The following is an 18,598-nucleotide window of genomic DNA, read 5'->3' as shown; positions in this document are numbered from 1 at the left end:
CTGTCAGAACACAAGACTAAGTCCAGCCCCACAAAGTCTCAGTATAATTTTTTTGTATTTTATTTTTAACCACAATTTACCATATTTTACCTCAGTTCTGAGTGGAGAAACCTGACAACCTTGATTGATGTTAACTGTGAATCTGAATAAAATTATAAAACTCATTGAGTAATTAGCTTCCAGAGCAAATCAAACACGGGTTCCTGCAACCTAGCTTTCCAGCTTCCTTTTTTTAAATTTTAGTGAAGACAATTAAATTAGCATCACCTTGTAGACGATGCACATCTTTACTGCTTCAAAGAAATGCAAAAAGACAAGTGCATGGCCCTTAAGTAAAGAAGGCTCCAGGAACATATTACCTTATTCATTATATATGAATAAATAACTAGTATGTGCAAGCCTATGTCAAAATCTGGCCAGTACTGGCCATATCTGGACATTTTCTGCGCTCCCTGGTACCACAGAGAGGTTCAGTAAGGTTTCTGGAATACAGATTCAAAGGCAGGACTAGAAGGGAGTAATAAATAGACAATCAGCCATTGTATGAAGGTTTTAAATCAGAATTGCTTACATTTTATCTTTTAAATAACAATTTGCTTTGGTTTCCTAGTCAAGAATGACAAGAAACTAGAATTCTGTCTTCAAAAAGAGCATGCTGTTAATCAAGCCAACCTGTAGCACACATACATTTTTGATCACCCTTATGTTTAAGTTACCTTCAAAAAAGCAACCTCATGCCTAAGTAGTTAATAAAATTTGTCCTGGGTAAAAAGTCATTTTTCAGTAGGGTATTAGAAATTCTTGTGGATTCTGAAGAAGCCTTTTTTTCCTGTTTTTCCAAGCAAGGTGCCTGATCCCATTGTCTTCGACAATGCTTTGTCTGACTAAAAACACCACGCAGTTGGCCACACGCAGTTGAGCAGCAACAGTCTACTTTTTCATCAGATGGAAAAACTCCAACAATAAGTGAAAAAATTTCTTAAAATATTCAGCCATGCAACTTCCATCAGACTGATACAACTCACCTGGTTAACACTCTATTTTCAAGAATAATAATTATACTTAAAAATTGAAGCCCCTGAGTTAGAAACAAAGACATAACTCAGCTTCTCTAGTCTGTTCTGTTCTTTGATAACAGTCACAATATCTTTTGACTGCTGGTATATTTACAAGATTCAAACCAGCCAACTGGTCACTTTACAGTAGCAAATAAGACTTCCATTCATTTAAGTAACACCCATCACCATCATTATTATAAACTCTAGTAAGCATCTCTGCATAACTATTAATATCTACATACCTTTTGAAAACCAGACCAAGTTTCTCAGGAATGCTTAGAAAGACATTCAGAATAGGACAATACAGACAGACTATCCAAATCCCACAGCCAGGAACACAAATCATTACATTGTGAGGGTCAAAGTCCCCTTTGCTCGTCAGGCCTGCAGCAGTTTGCATCACCTAACCTAATTCAAGTCCTCAAAACAGAGCTCACACTAAAACATATGAAATGATTGCAAGGCAAATGAATACAATCAAGGTCACATAAGGAGCAGAGCTGCCAAATAAGGCAGATTCTTGTCCATAAAGTATTTTTCCATGAATTACAAAGTTCTGGTACAGCAGAGTGAATGTTTAATAGTACACTAACCACAGAAAGCTCTTATTTCCAATAGTGTTGTCAAAATGCATCTTAAAGACCATTTAAGCTTCAGGCTTGCATAATTTGTTTTTTCTTAAAGCAGAGTGCATGCAAACTGTTTGCAGCACTTCCATTTGGGGGATCGTTCCAACAGCCTATTCTTGGGTAGCCGATTTGTAATGTTTCAACGTGCGAGCAGAAGGATCAGTAGCTTTAACCCATCTTGGCATCCAGTAGTGGGGCAGCCAGCTGCTTCTCCCTGGGTAGTGCTTTTCAAAGATCTGGCGGTAGTAATAACTTTCTTTTGTTTTGGGAGGATTGAAAAGATACTTCTCTGCTGCCTTTTCCAACAAAAGGTCATCAACCTACAGACATAAGCAAAACCCAAGTTAGGCTGCAAATACATTTAACTTTTACAAGTCAATTTGCCGAAGTTAAAGACATACAAGGATTCACCAACCACTGAATGGCCATAGGTTTAAAAAAAGTCTCTTCTAGAGGAAACGGTTTCTCACAGGTGAATTTTTATCACAGGCTTCCTTGACCTTTATGAATACGTAACTATATTTCCAGTGCTGTTAATATTTCTCTCTGCATTATGTATGTGAAGTCCATTTCTCTTTGGTTTACAATCACCTTTGCTAGTAAGCTCACAAAAATTTCTTTCCTATCCTTCTCTTTGTTATGAATCAACTGGAACAACCTAAAGCAGTATTTTTGCCATGTCAGTGGCCTCCTTTTTTTTTCCTTCCCAGCCCCCAGAAACCTGTTGACTCTGCTTGTATAGCCAAGCTCTTAGCAACAAAAGACCTGGGATGCAGAGGCAAAAACACCTGCAGTTGCTAAGTTGGCTAAGAAAGGGAGGATGAACAGCTGCACCAGCTGAGACAACTTGGGAAGCAGCTCACTTCTGCTGCCAACCTGCTGTCTACCTCCCCACAGCCTCAAAATAGATTTGCCCCAACTACACCAACACAGGCTCAGTATATGCATCACAACACTGTTGGCTGACCCAACTACTTTCTTGCCTGTGGATATAGAGAAAGAAAATACAAAACAAGCAGTTGGTGATAGGACAGATAAGCACTCATCCACAGGCCAGAATACACATCTTTCTGTAAAACAGAGCTTTGGTGTAAATTGGGTGTTACTGCTTCCTCTTGATGATTGAAATATCTGTGTACACCAGAGACTATTAGACTTTGTCCAAAGCCAGAATGCTGTAAGTCTTCATTGGCTAGCAATGCAAGTAGAGGTTTTCAAAAGCAAAAAAGGTTAGCTAGGCATGGCTTGGAAAAAAAACGACATAAACAAGAAAGGACATTATAAAGTCATTATGGTGTTACTCAGCTGCAGAGTGAGTTCATGCAAGTGCCTTCAGCTGAGCAGCTGCCTTATGTGTAACCTTGAAATTGTGTTTGCTGACACACAATTTAATTTGCAATCCAGATACTTAAATTATGTTCATTTCCTTACACAGTAATTTCTGTCAGGCTCTAGCATTTCTTTGTATCTAGGATTTCAAATGTGTTTTACCAACTCAAATAACTAGAAGATCATTGACTGAAGTTTATCTTGCTCTTCCACCTTGAAGCTCAAGTTACTGTCATACCCAAATTTATTCTCCCAGTTAAGCATGTGAGCTGCCTCCCATTGGCAGCCATATCTAAGACACCTTAACATGAAAGACAAAAAAAAAAAAGGGATAATTTTACCTGTTGATCAATATAGTCCTGAAGAATAGAAAACCAGGATTTCTTTACTGATGCTATACCATCACTGAAAGCTTCTTTGGGTCTCCAGAGGATTTCTTTGGGAAGCAAGTTAGAATCTTCAAAGGATTGTCTTAAAAGGTATTTTTCAATTCCATTCTGTTGGCACAACAAGTAACAATGTTGTGAGTCTCAGGAAATGCAGTAAAAAGATCCGGCTTTAAAAATGTAAGAAATTATTTCCTTTCAGAAGATCTAGTCAGAAAATGGTTCCCAGTAGTCCAACAATCCAGCAAGACATTTAGGAGCATGCTTGACTTTGGGTAGAGGACTTAACCATTGAATTCAGGCGATTTGGTCATGCTTAGAACACGAATCAGTGAATTTGTAAGCTTACATTTGGGTACAGCCCTAGTTTTACATACCTTTGGGATTCGCAGTTCTGCTGGTAGAGATAAATAATAAGAAGTAAACCTATGATCCAAAAACGGGACTCTCAGTTCAAGACTAAACAGGAGAAATAAACAGAAGAGATACTGAATTAATCCAACAAGTCATCTATTTACAAGTTGAATAACAATCCAGCTTTCCCTGTCTTTCACACAAACACAAGGTTTTCTGCTTTTACTTAGAAAAAGTTTCACTTACATATTCATGACTATTGCCATTCAGTTCATCAGTTTGGAAGCTTAAGTGTATGGTCAGCACAGATCAAATAAAGATCTTGATGATTTATGATGCCATCTGCTGGACATCTTCTAATACAATGAATTTAAAGACTACAGTCCTGCAGGACTTGCAACAACCAGTGTCCCATATAGACAAAAACACATTGAAAACAAAAATCCTGTTGCCCCCATAGAACTACAAAGTTGCTCACTGAGATTTGCATCCGTGTTTGTAAAGATGTTACAGAACCAAGTAACAATTTCTGCTGTAATTTCTGAAATTCACATTTAAGACACCATTAAGTTATTGATTAGTGATCCTGCAGCTTTTGTTGTTGACTCTCTTAAGGGACAGGAGGCCTTGCAGAAGGATCTAGATTGGGCTTTGAACTGGAGCATCAGGCTATGATTAATGGGATGACATTTAACAAGTCAAAATAGGATTCTGCACCTTGGATGGAGCAATGCCGAGCAAAAGTATAAACTGAGAGAAGAGCAACTGGAGAGCAGCCCTGCAGAGAAGGGTCAGAGGGTGCTGGGTGGCAGCAGCTCAATATGAGGCAGCAGCGAGCCCTGGCAGGTGAGGGGGCAAACCGCATCCTGAGGGGCATCAAACCCAGCATCACCGGATGGTCAGAGAAGTGATTATCCAGCTGTATTCAGTGCTAGGACAGCCTCACCTCAAGTATTGTGTACAGTTTTGGGCCACACAACTTAAAAAAGATGTTCAGGTCCTTGAATGTGTCCAGAGGAGGGCAACAAAGCCGCTGAAAGGGCTGGAAGGAATGTCCTATGAGGAGCAGCTGAGGGCTTTGGGCTTGTCTAGCTTGGAGAAAAGGAGACCTCATGGCTCTCTACAGCTTCCTGAGGAAGGGACATGGAGATTTAAGTGCTGAATGCTTCTGCTGGTATCCAGTGACACATCGGAATGGTTCAAAGCTGCGCCAGGGGAGGTTTCCACTGGGAATCAGGAAGCATTTATTTACCAATAGGGTGGTCAAACACTGGAACAAGCTTCCCAAAGAGGTGGTCGATTCCCCAAGCCCGTCAGTGTTTAAGAAGCATTTGGACAATGCCCTTCATAACATGCTTTAACTTTTGGTCAGCCCTGAACTGGTCACACAGTTGGACTAGATGATCACTGTAGGTCCCTTCTAACTGAAATAGTCTATTCTATTCCTGATACAAGCCAGGATGCTGTTGGCCTTTTTGGCCACCTGGGCACACTGCTGGCTCATGTTCAGCCAGCTGTCAATCAGCACCCCCAGATCCCTCTCTGCAAGGCAGCTTTCCAGCCACTCTTCCCCGAGCCTGTAGCACTGCCTGGGGTTGTTGTGACCAAAGTGCAGGACCTGGCACTCGGCCTTGTCAAACCTCATACAACTGGCCTCAGTCCAACGATTCAGATCCCTCTGTGTGGCCTTCCTACCCTCCAGCAGATCAACACTCCCACCCAACTTGATGTTGTCTGCAAGCTTACTTAGGGGGCACTCAATCCCCTTGTCCAGATCATTGTCAAAGAGATTAAACAGAACTGACCCCAGTACTGAGCCCCGGGAAACACCGCTTGAACATCTTTTAAACCACACAAGTCCTCAGCATCCAAGAGACCATGTTTTACCCGTGTGCTGCAGTAGTTCTGTCCGCACGGAGTACATCAAACAGGTAGAGCTCCTTCAGAAGCCTCTCGCTCTCTTCTGCAGCTTCTTCGGGAGATGGAGCCTGTAACCAGACATATGCATGTAGCACACAGATATAACACGACTGCACCAAGGGAACCATTACTTGCTGTCTGGTGTTTGAGCTGTAACGATCACTGAGTAATCTCAGAATTAGAAAAGACCACATACAAGAAATAATAGTCTCAGGAATTTTGAAGTTTAAAAAAAAGTTATCTTCCAAGTGATTAAACTGAATCCCTTGGATCTTATGCCATCTCAGGAGAAATTCTCACCAAATATACGGCTATGACAACCCTCAAACTTCAAGCCTTGAAATCTCAGTAGAGATTTTCTGTTGAAGGGAAGAACAAGCAGCTCAAGGACATTCTGTATAGTGAGTATACTTACCTTATGGAAATATATATATCCTTGTGTCAGCTCATCCGATCCTTCTCCTGAAAAAATGACCACACTGTCTGTTTTCTTCCGTATATATTTGGAGACAAGATACATACCTTAAAAAAAAAAAAAAAAGTTATTACAATCCAGCAACATGTATGATGCTCTATACAGCTAGTCTTAAATTTAGCATTATAGAAGTTTCTCTCCTACACTACCTTCTTCTGTAGCAAACAACTGCACTACACTAAAATAACATCTCATTGTTATTCAAAGCCATCAACAGCCACACAAACTAAGTGCTGCAAATACATCTAAATCATGTACTTATACTTAGCCCTCAAAATATCAGAAAGATGTGTGTGTCTGTGATCCTGGGAATGTTGGGAGGATTCCCGTGGGAACACATAGAGGAGTTGCTCTGAGTCAGTTTGAAATTAAGCACATGATTAATTACAGCACAGTCCTGAACAAACCTTCTAGCTTTGAAGAACAAAAGTACCAGTAAAAGTTGCTGCTTAACTCTCTGGCATTGTGGGTTGAACTGCATGAAGCCCTTTTTTCAGGTGTGTGGGGTTTTTGTTTTGTTTTGTATTTGTATTTGTGTGTGTGTGGTTTTGTTTGTTTGGGGTTTTTTTGCGTGTTTTTTTTTGTTTGGTTTTTTGTTTGTGTGTATGTGAGGGGATTAAATAATTATTTATTAATCATAATTATGCCTTCCCCTCATTACATCTTTTCAAAAGATATGCTTTTATAACAAGAGATCTAATGAAAAGGATCTAGTCCATTACTTTTCATACTAAGCTGCAATCACAAAGAAAAATGACAGATGAAAAATTGGTTTTATTTTTTAAAGAAACACTTTTGACATTTCACATTCCAAAGTCCTACTTTCATGTACCAAATTACATGCAGGGACCTGGGTTTTCAAAACTGTGTTGCCTATTGGGCTTATAAACTTTTCTACAATGTTTTAGGTTGACACAAGATTAATTGAGTAAAATGTCATAAGTGGTATTACACAGGTCATCACATTGGATTACTGCATTTTCATTCTATCAGGTTGACAACCCTTTCTAAGGAGCTGCTGGTGACTTCATTTCTCAGAATCAAACATACATTATAAGAAGTCAAACTAGACTGAGTGCATGTATTACTTGAGAGTGACAAAAAACACTCCATTTTAGTATTAAAATCATGCAAGGAATAGAGTAATCATAATTGGTTTGCTATCATATCATAGCTCAGACAACCTTTATATTTCCCCCCCTTCTTCCAAGGTTCACATTTATGAGAGGAGAAAACCTGGACCTGTAGATCTAACGTTTCTTCTTCGTATAAATTTTGCTTTTCCTCCCAAAGCTTCAGAAACAGCTCTTGACAATTGCTTTGTACAGTTGGTAACTTTGAAACTAGTAACTGGTTTTGCCTCAGTGTGGAATCACAGACAAGACCAGGGAGCAGAACTTGGGAGTCCCAGTTCCCAGGTTCTGTGACAGCTAAAAGATCTAGCAGATGACTATGTGATTTTCCATAAAATTCTATTCTGGTGATATAAAGCTATTAACAAAAAATCTTACCAATTGAAGCTCTTACTGTTGTTATATCATAGGTTTCCAAGGAGAAGATAACGTCCTCTATTGCCTGAATTCCCTCTTCAGAATTAAATATTACTTCATGATGTTCACTGCCTATATGTGCTGCCACCTGTTTGTAAAAGGTCACAATAATGTATCACTTCTAAATTAAAACATATTTTAAACATACATTGTGTTTATAACACACACAATGAATGAAAGCACCAGCTCCCTTCTGCCACAGTGAAAATCATATGACATCAGGCCAAGAAAAGACAGTACTGTAGCCGCCCCTCTGACTTGCAGTGGTACATTCACCAGAGCAAACGTACTCTCCCTAATTACAGTGTTCAATTGTGACAACAAGAGACCATCCAGTTGCTTGCCCAAAGCCAAACAGAATCTATAGAGGCCCTAAATATTCTGGATATTTGCCCCGAAGAGAAGCAGCAGCTCAAAAGACATGACAGCCTGGCTGTCTAAGGGGTACCCTATATGTCATTCTGCACATGGCTCTGAATTCAGTAAACTGGCAATTAACTTACAATATTTAACATGAATACAAATGCCATAGCATAGGAACCATAGCATGGAGATTTACCCTAAAACCCAGAGACAGAATTGAGACAACTGCAAAGTATCATCCTTTTGGTAACAATGTAATGGGAGCCTGGCATGAAAGTCTTCCAAATACAAGAGAAAACAGGTCACACTCAATTATCTCGTTTGTAAGATTTAACTAAACAGCAGATGTTGTACTAAACAGTCTCCTGCAAACTGATTTACATCACAGCAATACGTTAATATGCAGTATTACTATTAATACGATAGTATGAAGGCAGCACCATTAATATATACTGTTTAGTAATCAGCAGCTCAGAACAAACTAAAAATAAGGCTTACTGTACCTTTCTGGCAGCCAGTAAGTCGGGGCTGTTTTCCATTCCAATTGCAAAGGTTTGTAATGGATAATTAATGTTGATTTCTTTCATCAGTTTCAGAAGAACAGCTGCAACCAAGCTGGAATCTAAACCCCCTGCCAACAAAACAAATCAGTTGGTTAGGTGTCTGACTGATTTTTTTTTGGTTGCCCCTTAAAGACACTGAATCTAGATAACAGAATCTCATGAGTGGGCTTCATTTTTAAGCCATGTGAATCCAAGATACTTCCCGCACAAGTGCAAATTTACCTCTGCTTAACAACAGCATCAGGCAACTTCAGTGGAACACCTTCAGTAACAGATACTTTGGGTATCAGAAGCACCAGTGGAAATCCCTCTTTACAATACACACACAGTGTTCGGAAAACAGTGCACCACTACCAGAACACACCCCTTCTTAATTCTGCTATAACAGGATTTATTGTCCATTTCAAAACTGCTCTCTATACCTTTCTTACCCACACATACTCTACTGACTGTTTGCTGGTTGAATAAAAAAGAATTAAGTAAAAGAACAGAATGTTTACTGTAAGGATTGTACTCTTCTCCAATCATTTTTTAAAACTGCGTTTCCCACATTTTAAATGAATTAATTTTTAAACATCACTTTAAAGTGAAAAGGTTCACTAGTGACATTCTTATTTTTTTCTCTTAATTCTCAGAGGAGGAGAGTGGAAGGATTTGGAGAGTTTGGAAAACAAACAAACAAGAAATCAACAGAAGCGCAAGGTGCCCAGATGTACTCTAAGGCTCCACCTTCTCATTCTCAAGAGCCAATTACGCTAATCCTTGTCTAGTTCTACTTGCTGCTCCCTTCTGAAGAACTGAGCAAAACACAGTACCTGTTCTCCCACACCTGCCTTCAGTTCTGACAGGCAACAGACAAAATCCTCTTTGTTTCCTACAGCCTGCATGTGGTTTTTCAGCTGAGTGCATTAGCATCCATCCTAATCTTTTTGGGCATGTTACCTTGTAACCTTCTGCACAAATTACACACTAAGTCTGAGAAAAGAAGGGTACAGAAATCAAACTGAGTGCTTACAACGTGGCTATTGGGAAAATCAAATCCTGAGTTTCCACTGTGAATTTGCAGAACTCCCCCTGTGACTGGAAACAAAAGCACTTCTCCAACAAACATATTCAAAATTGTGAACCGCAGAGATACTCTGGTATTATACCAGCAAGGGCACTTAGTTTTGCTACTGAAACATTCTACATGTGCATCTGTGGAGCTGCTGACTGCCTTCTAATTTGATATCTGAAATTTCAGTTTAGAACAGGCTTTTTGGGATCTTCCAACTCTGCATATCTCCCCGTTCCATTTATCTCCATCCTACTTTTTATGATGCCACAGTAAGGAAATGGTCCAATGGTATCTCATAGTCAGTTCTGTCTCATTGAAATTCACATTTAATAGGGTCCATGATAAATGAGTGTAACTACTGATGTACAAAGCCAACCATATCTTGGGCTGAATCAAAAGGAACATGACCACCAGGTCAAGGGAAGTAATTCTGTCCATCTACTCGGCTCTGGTGAGACCCCACCTTGAGTCCTGCATCCAGCTCCGGAACCCTCAGTACAGAAAAGACTGTTGGAGAGGGGCCAGAGGAGGGGCACAAAAATGATCAGAGGGCTGGAGCAGCTCTCCTACAAGGACAGGCTGACAGAGTTGAGGTTGTTCAGCCTGGAGAAGGCTCCAAGGAGATCCTATTGCAGCCTTTCAGTACTTAAAAGGGGCCTATACAAAAGACAAGGACAGACTTTTTAGCAGGGCCTGTTGCGACAGGACAAGGGGTAGTGGTTTTAAACTATAGGAGTGAGATTCACACTAGACATGAGGACGAAATTTTTTACAGTGAGTGGTAAAACCCTGGCCCAGGTTGCCCAGAGAAGTTGTGGTAGATGCCCCATCCCTGGAGACATTCAAGGCCAGGCTGGATGGGGCTCTGAGCAACCTGATCTAGTTGAAGATGCCCCTGTTCATTGCAGGGGGTTGGACTAGATGAGCTTTGAAGGTCCCTTCCAACACAAACCATTCTATGACTCTGTGATATCAGAACTGTAACCACAAGTACAAAGTGCTACAAAACCACAGTAAGTAAGATGTCAGTGCCATGGGTACAAGGCCTTTCTTCTGTCAAGCACCTCCGTAACACTGATCTGGTAACAGCCAATTCACTGAACTTCCTGTACCACAAGCTGTTACCTCACCTGAAAAAGGAGTGTAGAAATTAATTTTGGTCCAGGTGCTCTCCTGTAATTTGGTGAATCAATGGCAGTCTAGGACAGAGGCTAAAGCAAAGAAGGTGACAAGTAAGAACTTCAGTTCCCCCTGCTAGCTGAACATGCCAAGGCCTTTTTCTATGCTCACTCCGTGCACAGTGAATGTAATAATTACATTTTATTTTCATATGCCAACCTAAGCATAAATCTTACACGTTTAAGATCATACTGTGTGATTTTTCAGTTAACAGTATTGTATATTTTTCTTAGTCAAAAGCAGCCAGTGTCTCAACAAGACATCCCATCCCAGAGTAAACTGAAAAACCTAAGACTTGCAAGGTACTTGCAGACTGGAAAACTTGATCACAAAAAAAATGAAGATTCAGATCATTTCAAGCACATCACAGCAGAGCAGCCAGCATACTTTCCTCTAACTGGTAGATGATGGGCAAAAGAGAGAGAAGACACAAGAATTGTGATTCTTGCTACTTGCCTGACAAAAGGCAACCAATCCTTCTGTGAGCCATCAAACGTTTTCTAACAGCATTTTCAAACAGAATACGGATGTTGCTTTTCACTGTTTCAAGATCAAAACCTGTCCAAACAAAGAAGAGGAAACAAAAATCAAACAAAACACACACACATCAAGAAGCGTTACTTAGACTTTGGTGGATTATCCAATTAGAAAAACAAAGATATTTGTCTGAATTTCCTTTGATAACGAAGGCACGCAAATTCAAGTATCTTTGTACACAACAGCCAACAAAAACAATTTTCAAGTTCCTACCTTATAAAGGTTCTTCCATTTTTGCTGTTTTTTTTTTTAAATGGCAATTTAAAACCAATTAATACAAGTTTTACAATCAAAGACTATAATATTTTCACTTCCTAATCAGAATAAGTACCAAATACTTTGCTGTACTACCTGAAGGCAGATTTTCCACTGTATCAAACGCAGTATGGAGTGGTTCATCTTTATAGCTATGAAATTTTACTAATTCCACTGATGCGACCTTGCCAGAAGGTTTCAAATCCAACACTTCATAATGACCTGGGAGAAACGGTTCCACTTTGGGACATAAGGATGTTGAATGCTTTAAGTTGATAAGTCCTACAAATAAAATGGGGAAGAAAAAAGCTTTTCACTTAGGGTGGTTAAATCATACTACACTCGAACAGCTTCTATACTAAAACTATAGATACAAATATGTTCTCTGAATCCTAAATTTGATTTTTAAAAGTATCATTTTGAGCCTGAGTCTGCCCTGGCTGGAGCATGATTCTTTTTCTGGTAGATTGCACACATAAATTTGAGCCATCTCAAGCTGAGGCAGACAGTGGAGAAAGGAAGCCAGTACGTTTTACTAAATGACAAGCTGTAATTGATTCCTGTGAGCATTAAGAAAAGCACTTTTCTAACTGGCTACATGAGGTCCAGGTTAAGGTGTAATATGCTTATGAGAATTCCAAAGACATTTAATAACTGATTTTGTGTTTAAAATTAAGTGTAGTCAAGCTAACAAGGGGTTTGTAATAAAACTACATCACTGAAGAGATTGCTTAATTAGCACTGATTTAGTGATTTCATAACTCACTGGTTTCAGACTGACCTAGAGCGCTGCTAATGAACGCTAAGAATCAAACCTGGGGCCAAAGCCCATTTCCATTCCTCTTGTGAAAGAGGATGTTTTACACCTGCTGGTCAGCTGGATGCCCCTTACGGAACACCCCAAAAGAGATACTGAATTACTGTTAGACAGGGACCAGTAATTCACCAGGATGGTTAGAGGACACAGTCCCTAAAATATTTGCTCCCCTTCCTCCTTCCCAAGAAGCAGAGAAGGTGCAGCTTTATTGTACTGGTACTTAGTACTACTGTTAGAGGAGTCAGCCTACATTGGTGTCTGATAATAAAACTGATGTACAGAAAACAAGAGGGACACAAGCAATTGTGAAAGTCAATTTTAGCCAAGTGTATTTTAGGCAATAAACTCCCTTTTGGCACTGTTTGGATTTGTTTATGCAAGTTTGAAGGCTACAGATAATTACTCAAAAAAAAAAAAAGAGAGAAAAAAGAGACAGTAGTGGATATGTCATCTCAATGGACAAAAATCGTCATAAGTGTCAGTAAAAAACTACCCACTGCTGCAGGAAATTTCAGTGGGGTTTTAAAATTCTTGGCTTTTACAGATTTACTCGTTCTGGTGGCATTATTTTCCAGTTCACCACAGAACACCAGGAACAAATTCTAATGTAACTTATCATAGCATAAATCTAGACTAACACTACAGACTACATTTAACTTCGGGACAACATAAAATATCTTAGGCTCAATACTGCTATGATTCCAGAACACAAAGAGTTATAAAATTATACAAGCAAGTTATTTTAGATATATTAAGGACAACCAAATATCTTAGAGCTTTATTGTCTGTGGCTTTTGTTTTAATGATGTGTTGTTCTTGCACTACTAAATATAGTTCATTTACTACTGAACTTACAGCTCACTTTCTCTTCACACTTAGAAGAAAAGCCTGACAAAGAAGTTTGTCTCTGATAACAACCCCTAAGATAATTTAGGCACTAAACACAATGGGTTTTACCTTTTGCCTCAGAACAGACACCCAAAAATCCATCATCAGTCAGCACCTTAAACAGTGGTCTGACTCCATAGGTATCTCTTGCCAGAAACACTTTTCTGTTTGTGGTGTCCAGCAGGATGAAAGCAAATACACCATCTAACATGGATGCTGTTTGTTCTATTCCTCCTCTGTTGTAAAGATGAAGGATAACCTCACCATCCACTAATGTTTGATATTCAAATCCAAACTGCTTCTGCAACTGAGAAAAAAAATAGAGAAAAACACGAATAAGCATCTGCAAACACTGACTGCTTATTAATTGAAAAAACACCACCATTCATGTAATTGTTTAATAAGAAAACTGAAAGGGTTTTTTTTGTACAATCACAGTTCAAGCATTATAGAACCATTTCCACTGGAGAAGGAAATTATACTTTTGTGTTCAAAATATTATCCAGGATCATCTCTCAGACAATGTAGATTGACTCTGCAGTCTTAAGCAATTCAAATTGTGGCAGGTTTTCAGAGATACATTTCTATTTGAGGATGTCAGACTGCAAACCCATGACCCTGGTTTTCAGAAGCCCTGCCCTCCCCATCTCCCACAGACAAATGGCCGAAGCAGGCAGCCACTGCTCCAAAAAATCCAACTCAAAATAGAATCAGAACCACAGGCAACATTTTTTGTAGTCCCAAACCACTCGGGGTCACATCCTTATCTGATAATAATGATATTTACATAAGCCACACCCTTCCCCAAACACATTCACGCTGGTAACATCTCTGCAAAGTAAAGTCCTTCAGGAATAAACTCTGGTTTACTTATGCAGTCACTGCAATTCCTCAGCATTGGGGGCGGGTTGTGTGTTTTTTGTTTGTTTGTTTAGTGCTTTTTGGATTTTATTTTATGCACAGAGAATATCCTTCTGCCTAATCTTCCTCCATTCCTCAAACTAACCTTTTCACTCTACCTGTGCAGATGAAGTGGGGAAAGAATAAATTAGCTGTCAGACTTAACTCAGACCAAATATTCTTCATGTTCTTGTGGTGCTACTCTTAACGCCCTTTCAATATCTCCCAGACAGGGAGAAAAAGGGTTTCAATAAAACAATAAGAAGCCAAGCAACCCCACAAAACCAATGCTTTAGCATTTTAATTTACATTCTTTGGTTTTAGTTGTTATTTACAGGGAGAAGTCTTGGATCAAAACTGAGTCAATATCAGAATAACTAAGTAATTGCCCTAAACAAAACACCTGTTTCATGAATGATTCTTTCCCAGGTAGGTTTCAGCCCCAAGCTTGACAGAAAAATCTCTTTATAAAGAAAGAAGGTACATAACGTAGCGAGAATAACTGAACAAACTCCTGCTGATGACAATGCAAACTCTGCATAATTAAATTCCCCTTAGGGCTGTGTGTGTAGTGTAATTGACAGTAATTTCAACTGCTTTCAACAGCAGAAAAACCACAATGCAAAACACAACAAGTATTACAGACTACTGGTACAGTATATTTCACATGGACTGCAGGGCAAAGTGTATCTCACATTTCAAACAGCTAGATACTTAAAAGATTGGGAAAAAAAATGTCCTGCCTATTCAGTCAAATTCTCAATGACATGACTGATGTCACTGACATCACTCACAGCAGCCTCACTGACACAAAAAATGTGATGTTAGAAGTATCAAGACAGCTCAGATTATTCATAAGTTTCTGATACTGCCACGCTCAGTTTATGATTCATTTTAAGCATTCCATTTCAGCATAATTCAGAAACAGTCACAATTGTAAGATGCTTTATACACCAAATTTGGATGATCTGAATCACTTCCATTTACAAGTAACACAGGCAATAGGGACATCTCAGCACAGGGACTGAGGAACACTGATCATGTTCAGCAGCAGTATGACACACATCAGGGACAGTCAGACACTTTAGGAAGCAAGTGCAGAGTTGTTACTTGTTTTGTGCCAAAGAGACTTGCTCAGGTGGCTCTCCAAAGACCCACAAAGCACCTGCCTTAAGCTGCAGACACCTAAGGACTTTGGTGGCATACTGCTTTAACGTAAATAAATAAGCATGCATACGATACATTAATATATTATAAGTGACATATCCCAAATAGATTAAATGCGATAACTGACACCTTGGAGAACAATCCAAAATAACTGAAGAGCAAGACAGTCTAGAAGTATTTGCATTATAAAGAGAGAAGGGGAGAAAGAGGCCTGGAATTCCCTTCTCAAGAGATAAAGATGCATCTTTATTTTAAACTGATTAGACCTAAAAATACAAGTACTTATTGCCCTTCTTGTCAATTAAAACCTGATTTTTCATGACTAAAGACTAAGTATGTTAACTATCTAAGCCACCACAGATTCACAGCTCATCAAGATAATTTTTTTTAAATACTAATAATTTAATAACTTTTGAAAAGTTTACTGATATTCTAGTCCACCATGCTTTAAACATTTTCCAAATATCCACCAGTTTTTAAATAAAATAACGAAAGCCATATGACCTGTATAACACCTACCTGTTTGAAATTGTAGATTTCTCCATTGTAACACAGCCACAGATAAGGGAATTTCTTCACCCGGATAGGTTGCATGCCATACAACTGATCAACAACCGCCAGGCGGTGGAAGCCAAAACAACAGTTGGTGAATCCATTGACGTTCTCGAAACGAAAAGCATCAGGACCCCTGTGTGCTATCTTCATGGCACTCAGACACTGGACAGAAAGGCACTCATCACTCCCAAACAGGGCCCAGATACCGCACATGATGAGGCTGCTGATCTACCTGAAAGTGGAGAACCTGTTCAACAAAGACATGACCATTATAAGCAAGAACTGACAGCTAGAAAGCACAGATAACAAATGCAGACTGTTAACTGCTTAACTATCAAAAGGACTGATCAAGAGAACAGCATCTTACTATCACAGGTAAAATGCTGTTTGCCCAAAATATAATAAGACCCCTTTGGCCAGCAAGAAACTAGGCAGAAGTTTAGCTTTAGGTACACCAAGGTTGTCGATTATTTTTTTCCACAGAGCACATATACAATAGATCATTACTGGGCATCAGGTATGATCTCTTTAAGTAACATCATCTCAGCAGAAACATTAACAGTCCTTGCCGTTTGTGGCCTTTTGGTATAAAATGAGGGCTTATAAGAAAGAGAGAAAGAGGCTTTTTACTGGGGCCTGTGGTGACAGGACAAGGAGCAATGGTTTCAAACTGAAAGGCAGTAGGTTTAGGTGGGACATCTCCAGTGCCATGCATGGCCCAGGTAAGAAAGGTATGGAGTGTGATGTTGGCACAATGCTGTGCTCCTTGGCCATGACTTTTGCAGCCATGCTGTCCACAGAGCTGTAGGCTTGGTGATTCTTGGAACCTGAACCCTGACCTTAACCCTAACTACAGCTTCGGGCTGAAGTCCTCAGTGCGCATCACTTGACCTGGAGACCACCAGACTCAATCCACCTCTACCATTAGTTAGGGTGAGGGTTCTGAGAATCACCAAGCCTACAGGTCCAGGGACATCGGGGCTGCAAAAGGCAGGCCAAGGAGCACGGCACTGCACCATTGCTCCCTCCACGCCTTTCTCACCGGGACAAGCGATGGCGCTGGGGAGCTCCGCCCCAGCATATGGTGCCGGGCTCTCCCACCGGCTGGGGCGGCTTCCGCCAGCCCCGCGGGCCCGCTCTCACAGGAGGCGCCGGCACCCGCCGCCGCTCGCCTCCGCGCACGCCCGCTTTCCCGGGCCTCCTCCTCCGGCAGCCGCAGCGCGCCCTGGGCCCGCCGCGCCCTCGCTCACAAGCCGGGGCAGCGCGTACCGGCGAGGCGAGGACGCCGGGACAGGGGGCGGAGGGCCGGAGCTCGCCCAGGCTGCCGCGTCCCCCACGTTCCCAGCCAGCCCTGCTCAGCCCAGCCCTGCCAGGCGCAGCCCCGCGCCCCAGGAGCCGCCGCCCGCGCCGGTGCCTTACCCGATCCCGGCCGCTAGCGCACAGAGAGCTGCCGCCCGCGCCGCGCCGGGTGATGAAGGGGAAGGCGGCTCCCGCCGACGCCGGCTCCTCCCCCGCCGCCTGCTGCTGTTGAAACCCGCCGCGAAGTTTCATCATGCGCTTCTCCATCCGGTGTCGGCAGGGCCCGCGGAGCTCAGGCCAGGGGCCGGGGCCTGTGTTTGGAAGCCGGGCTCGGAGAGCCCCACAGTAGGGCAAGAGCCAGCTCGCAGGCTGGGGAACCCGGGGCTAGTCATCTCCCCTGGGCCGCCGTGGAGAAAAGCACCTGCTACGAGGCATTGCTGGGAACATCAGGCTTATGAGTGCAACTTGCAGCCGTCAGAAATCCTGTCCCTGCAAATCTGCCGAGTTGTACCTCGTATTGTGCAAAGTGAAAAGAGCTCAGACACCTGCATGTGGCTGCCTGCGAGCTGCTTTATTTGGTTTGGCAGAGAGTGCTTTCAAAGCTCACACCTTTGGAAGCATTTACAGAAGACTTAGGATTTTGCTGGGCAAAACGTGGTTAATAGGTGCTATGGGTAGAAAAGAATTTCGATGGTTACCTGAACTTCATTTATTGCAGTTTTGCCTTTTTGCCTTTGAGAGTGCTAAAGTAAATGGAATTCAATAGTGAAGACTAGGATGTGAAATGCTAAATAGAAACCTTAATTCTCTACCTATACTTCAAGAGAGCTGTTAGTAATTTGCATGCAGTGCACTTTCATAGGTAACTTTAGTGGACTCAGTGCTGTGCCTGAAGTGCTTCAGGTTATGCAGGCTGTCAGCAATAAATGTGGTCTGTGTAGAATTTTAAAAGGACCTTTAAGAAGCCATTAAAAGGACATTTGTAGGTTTTAGAAAGAAAACTGTTTTCAAGTGCCCTATGCAAGAGAAGCAGACTCCAGCACTGATCAGGAAGAGATGTAGGAGGTTTCTGTTCAGCAGAGCTTCACCTGGACACAGGACTGGCCTTGGCAGAGTCAAGGTGTTGGGCAGCCTGCAGACACCATGTGTACAGTCCTGGGACCTCTGCGCTGCCTGCAAGAGCAGAGTGAAAGTGCGTGCATTGGCACTGAGTCACTGCTCACCGAAGAGCAGTGGTAGTGCTGCAGAATGCCTTGTTTTGGTTTTTGTTTGTTTTTGTTTTTCTCTCTGTCCCCTCCCTCAATATCTAAATGTCAC

The 18,598-nt window shown here is 41.2% G+C and overlaps 1 protein-coding gene across 1 annotated transcript; it reads right to left on the bottom strand.

The window, feature by feature from the left end:
* Positions 1-537: 537 nt before the first annotated feature.
* ASNS (asparagine synthetase (glutamine-hydrolyzing)) lies at positions 538-17,489 on the bottom strand. Its single transcript, XM_065832618.2, has 12 exons — positions 17,402-17,489; positions 15,947-16,229; positions 13,430-13,667; positions 11,752-11,937; positions 11,320-11,421; positions 8,568-8,695; positions 7,663-7,789; positions 6,092-6,198; positions 5,644-5,744; positions 3,780-3,861; positions 3,358-3,513; positions 538-2,007 (listed from the first exon to the last, which is right to left on the bottom strand). The coding sequence occupies exons 2-12, from the start codon at positions 16,193-16,195 to the stop codon at positions 1,798-1,800; spliced, it is 1,686 nt and encodes a 561-aa protein (XP_065688690.1). The 5' UTR covers positions 16,196-16,229; positions 17,402-17,489; the 3' UTR covers positions 538-1,797.
* Positions 17,490-18,598: the final 1,109 nt, after the last annotated feature.

The sequence above is a fragment of the Patagioenas fasciata genome, chromosome 2, assembly GCF_037038585.1.
Source record: "Patagioenas fasciata isolate bPatFas1 chromosome 2, bPatFas1.hap1, whole genome shotgun sequence".
Classification (NCBI taxonomy): Eukaryota; Metazoa; Chordata; class Aves; order Columbiformes; family Columbidae; genus Patagioenas; species Patagioenas fasciata.
The sequence above is the reverse complement of the archived record's forward strand: the minus strand, read 5'-3'. Positions and strand labels throughout refer to the sequence as shown.

What these genes read in the sequence shown, in the direction of transcription:
- ASNS (XM_065832618.2), bottom strand. Translation starts at nt 16,195, where the DNA reads ATGTGCGGTATCTGGGCCCTGTTTGGGAGTGATGAGTGCCTTTCTGTC. An exon ending in AGTGGAAAATCTGCCTTCAG is followed by an intron (nt 11,422 to 11,751) that starts GTAGTACAGCAA and finishes TTGTTTGGACAG; the next exon opens with GTTTTGATCTTGAAACAGTG. An exon ending in ACTTACTGGCTGCCAGAAAG is followed by an intron (nt 7,790 to 8,567) that starts GTACAGTAAGCC and finishes TTTTACAAACAG; the next exon opens with GTGGCAGCACATATAGGCAG.